The 4,949-nt window shown below is 63.1% G+C and overlaps 1 protein-coding gene across 1 annotated transcript; it reads right to left on the bottom strand.

Annotated features, from left to right (window-relative positions):
* Positions 1–236: 236 nt before the first annotated feature.
* LOC123521306 (ribosome biogenesis protein BOP1-like) lies at positions 237–4,930 on the bottom strand. Its single transcript, XM_045286741.1, has 3 exons — positions 4,827–4,930; positions 2,751–2,997; positions 237–789 (listed from the first exon to the last, which is right to left on the bottom strand). The coding sequence occupies exons 1-3, from the start codon at positions 4,928–4,930 to the stop codon at positions 691–693; spliced, it is 450 nt and encodes a 149-aa protein (XP_045142676.1). The 3' UTR covers positions 237–690.
* Between the last annotated feature and the right edge of the window lie 19 nt (positions 4,931–4,949).

Here is a 4,949-nt window from a genome sequence, read left to right as displayed (position 1 = left end):
GGAGAGGGGAGGCAGGCGGGAGCCGAGCTGCACCCCTCTCGCCCGCCACTCCCGGCCAGGAAACCAATTTATTTTGTTTTGTCTCTGTTCTCTGAGCGCACAGCGCAGCCTGGGGCAAGCAGAGGGCCAGGCCAGGCAGCCGCTGCCACGAGCCAGAGGAGGGGGGCTACCAAGAGATGCGACCCCAGGTAGGAGAGAGGGGCTCCTGAGAGCTCCCCCCCCCCTGAAGCCCCCACCTCACAGCCCGAGACCAGTAGCCTGGTACCACCGTGTCTTGTCCCAAACTCAAGACACAGCATGAGGACCAGTGCCCCAGACCCCCTGGGGGCCTGTCCTGACCCTCAGCTCACATACAGACCCTAGCCCACCCCAAAGGGGGGCAGTGTGGAAGCGCCAGGGCCTGAGGACACACACGGGGGTATCAGTCAGTCAGCCCCTCCCCAGGCTCCCAGCAGAGGCTGGAGGGATACTAGGAGACAGACTGCCTGTGACACACAAGCAGAGGGCTCTGCGCCCCACCTACCCGGGCACCCGCGCATATCACCTCACTCACACATCCCAGACCCTAATGGCTCCTGCACCTGGGATGGCCTCGTGCCAGCACACCCTCGCAGGCTGCTCTGGGCTCTCCGCCCCCCAACCTGGGGCCAACCTCAGCCCACACACCAGCCCCTGGCAAAAGGTCCAGCCTCAAGAGCCCACCTCCTCATCAGAGCTGTCCTCTGCATATTCGTCCTGGCCAGGTGTGCTCCCCGCCGCCTCCATCCTCAGCGAGTGGCCGCCGCCAGCCTGTGAAGAGACAGTCATGTGGAAGACACAGCCCCAGGCCTAGGTCCCGGGCCTCGCCCAAGGGAGTGCCCTCATCCCTCTCTGCTCCGGCCACAGCCCGCAGGATAAGGCCAGACTCAGCACCGTGAGTCCCATGCAGGGGGCAATACTGGACCCTCCCTGTTCAGGTCTGCCTGCCCCCAGCTGCACGCCCCGCACTGGCCATGCTGGGCAGCCAAGGACAGACTGGGGTCATACTGTCCAGTCACAGGCCCTTCCTGTGCCCTATAGACAAGCCAGAAATGTGGATGCTGGCTGCATAGCCCTGAGCTAGCAGCTCCCAGCCGCCCACCGCCACCAGCTCACCCCAGCAGGGGTGCCCACAGCCCACAGGGGGCAGCAAGGTCGGGCTCAGACCCGCTCCCCCCAAGCCACCTCCCAGGCAAGCCAGACCTGCCAAGCACCTCAGACCTCAATGGTAAGGGGTGTCACACACCACACACACCCTCCCCCTCTGTGGCTCTCATAGCCTGACCTGGAAAACAGATCGAGGCTTCTTCCCAGGCTGATGGGAAACGCAGCCTCTCTGCCCCAGCCCTGGGGACAAAGCCCCCACTGCCTTCCTGCCCTCCCCTCTCCCCTGGGCACTCCAAGGGCAGGAGCCAAGGCTTTGCCTGGGAAGGGCTTGCTTTCCACAGCAGCCTCCCACGCAGGGCTGCTCTGCTCGCCCCTCCCCAGGCCCCGGGACTCCTGCCTCCAAGTGCCCAATGAGTACGGGGGAGCCCAGGACCCCACCATGTCCATAAGCTGGTCGGCACCCACCTGTCATCCAGCACACAGTGCACCTATACTGCAGGGTGATGGGTGGGGCACCGGAGGGGTGCCCCATGGCCCACAGGTCTGGAGGAGCAGCAGAGCCAGCCATGACCACCAGGGGGCACCCAATAGCCAGGGAAACCCGCCCAGCTTTGGAGCAGGGCTTCCCTGTTGGGCATTTCAGTTAAAAAAAAAAAGTTAAAATTTAGGTTGGGGTGGGAGGGCTCTCAGAAGAGCCCCAAAACACCTAAGATATGGCAGACACAGTCTTGGGGAGCGACCACGGTCAGTCAGCCCCAGCCATGCCCACCCGAGGCTGGCAGGGGGCCAAGTGTAGGGCTGTGAGCAGGGGCTCACAGAGTCAGGCTGCAGCTGCATCCACAACTGCTAGTTCCAGGCCAGTGTGGCTGGAGCAGAGGGTTCGGGGACCTGCCTGACTGGGTACAGCCCCACCCTGACCAGCTCTGGGCACTGTGAGGGCTTCCATGAACTGAGCAGAAGGACCTGGGGGAGGTGTCAGGGGGGTCCTGGGCCCCCGTGCTGCCAGAGCTCCCCACAGCAACACCTCCTAAACCAGAGTGGGAGCTGCCCCGCCCTCCTCTGAGATACCCAGGCGGGTACTGAAAGGAGACAGGTGAGCACACGCCCCCTTCCTCACAGAACAGGGTACAGGGGGAATCACTGCCCATAAGCCCTCCACATTCAATATCCTGGAGGGCATCGCAGCTTCCTCTGCAGGGGTCGAGGGCAGGGTGACCCTTGTCAGCGAGGACGGCGCCCGGTCCCTCCCACTGCCCAGCCCAGGACGGCTCGCCACAGCATGGAAGTGATGGAAGTAGTCAGCTTTCCTCCCACTTCCCTAGAGTAAGGGTGGCCAGAGGACCCCCTCCTCGCAAGGCTCCCTGGGTCCATGTACTCTGTGCCCTCTGGCCCTGCCCCTGGCAGGCACACAGCTCCACCCAAGTCTGCAGGGCTGGCAGCCAGTCTGCCCGGGTCTGTGGCTGTCAGGTGCTTCGTTTCCAGTGATTGGGCCCTTGTGGCTACAGCCAGGCCATCCTGCTTCAAAGAGATCCCTGACCCCAAAGGCGCCCAGGGACTGGGGAGCAGCCGAGGACTCCCAGGAAGCTGTGGAGCAGTGGGAGGCAGGCACAGCCTGGGTCACCCACCTGTGGGTCCTCCGCCGTCTTCCCCGTACCACTGGTGGCCCCGCCCTCACTGCTGTCACTGTCCGAGTCTTCCAGGCCAGAGAACACGCTCTCCTCACTGCCAGAGAGGCCCGAGTCACTGGCTTCGCTGCGGCCAGGTGCAGCACCTTGGAGGAGAGAGGGCTGCAGGGAGGCACAGCGTTGGTTCCAGCCGGTGCCCACCTGCCTGTCTTCATGCCCAGGATGCCAGCACAGCCCGGAGCGCCCCCTTGGACCCCAGCCTCACACCTTCCACCCCCAACAGCACCGCCATCCCCCTCACACAGGCATTTTACTTCCTTGTGGCTTACAGGAGGGAAACTTATGGGTGACATCTTATTAGTTCTCAAGGCCTCTCCATGCCGACTGAGATGCCGCCCCGCCCTGTGTGTGCCCCACACTGGCATTCAAGGTGTTCAGTGCTATAAGCATACCAGGAAAGGGGTCGGGAGAGCTGAGGGCAGAACCCACCTGGCCGTTTAACGCTGATGGGAAGGAAGCATGAGGCAAACCTGGGCCACCTGCATGAGCCAGGCAGGGCAGAGGCCTGAAACCAGCAGGCAGAGTGGGAGCCTGGCCTGGCTCCTTGTTCACCTTGGACAAGGACCCATCCTGAAGACGCCCCAAGCCCTGCACCCGAGTTTCACTCTTCTTCGCAGAGGACAGCCTGCAGTGACCCGCTCGCGGTCCCCAGTGGCCAGCTTTGTGCACACCATGCGTTTCTGACACAGAGTAGGAAAGGCAGGAACTCAACAGAGCCGGAGTCCAAGGATTGTGGCTGGGGCCGCCACCTCAGTGGACAGAATGGCGCACAGCCCAGCCTACTCAAGAGTGGGGATAGTGCGGAGGGGCAAGCAGCAAGGATCCACCTCACAAAGCCAAAGGACAGGCTCACTCGCCAGCGTGCGTTCCCACCCCAACCCAGCAGGGCGGGAGTGGCCTTGGCCAACAGTGGCCCCTGCAGCCATTAGTAGCTAACTCCTGGGAAGTCAAGAGTTACACGTAGATTTGACCACACAGGGCGCCCCAGCCCTGCGGCTCCTTCCGTCCATTTCACAGAGTTCTGGTGGCTGCTGGACAGTCAAGCCACAGGGCCATCCACTCCCTGTCCACATGTATAAGCCAGCAGCCCCGAGGACGTCCTCAGCTTTCTGCAGAGCTGTTGATCCCCTCCACTGTCAACGCCCAGCTCTGTGGCTTCCACCTGGTCTTCTCAGCTGCTGCCACTACTTGAATCCCATACAGACCGTTCTTAGCAGAGGACCATGATCCCGGCCAGCGTTTTCACTGGTAGGGCTAAACTACTGCTCAGTCTGACGGTGACTTTGGAGGCGACGTTTGGTTTGAAGTCCAAAGGCAATCTCAGGAAAGTACACGCAACCAGAAAGCCCATCAAACTGTTCTGTACTTGCCTCCCTTTTGGTCAGGAATCTTCCTCTGACCGCTGTTGGGCAGCAGTGGGTGGGTGAACTCCATCGGGTTCTGGTCAAAGGAGGCAGCTGTTCATGGTGGCCAGTAGCCGCACAGTCCACATCCTCTTCCCACTAGGCTTCCACTGTGGTTCCAGGTGGAGAAACCAACTGCTGGCTTCGTGGCTGCGCCAGAGCTTCCCGGGAAATCGCCATCCACATAAGTACTCGACACTGATCTAGCCTCCCTCGGTGTATACAGGCAGCTCCGTGGCTCCTGGTGACAGGTGCCCCGGCCACAACTCGGGTCCCTCCAGGCAGACACAGCTCCCCACAGACCTGCTCGGTGCGATCCATCGGCCTCAGTGCAGGCTGTCACCCCTCAAGTGACGCTGCCTCCACCCAGGACACCTCTCCTCCACAATCCTCACACCCAGCTCCCACCGCTACACACGCTCCGGGGGATACCGCGGAACCCAACACCGGAAACACAGCAAGCCTCCGGACCCTGGGCCAGGCCCCTCCCTCGCGCCCCTGCGAGCACGCCCGGCGGCGGGCTGGACCCGGCTACCAGTACCCTGGCACACCTGCAGCCTGCACCCTCAACCCTCGCTCCGCCGCCGCTGCGACTCGACGGTCCCTCACGCACCCAGGCGCAGCTGGGAGCCCCCGCGCCAGGGCGGTGACACAAGAGCAGAGGACGCGGCCAGCAGCTTCGGGCGCACGTGCAGTGCGGCCGCGTGGGCCCGGCATCGCCCTGGTCTCCCGGCGC

This window comes from Echinops telfairi, unplaced genomic scaffold, assembly GCF_000313985.2.
Source record: "Echinops telfairi isolate 266 unplaced genomic scaffold, ASM31398v2 ScPeMD7_1;HRSCAF=3_0, whole genome shotgun sequence".
Classification (NCBI taxonomy): domain Eukaryota; kingdom Metazoa; phylum Chordata; class Mammalia; order Afrosoricida; family Tenrecidae; genus Echinops; species Echinops telfairi.
Note: the sequence above shows the minus strand (reverse complement) of the source record. Positions and strands in the feature narration are given on the sequence as shown.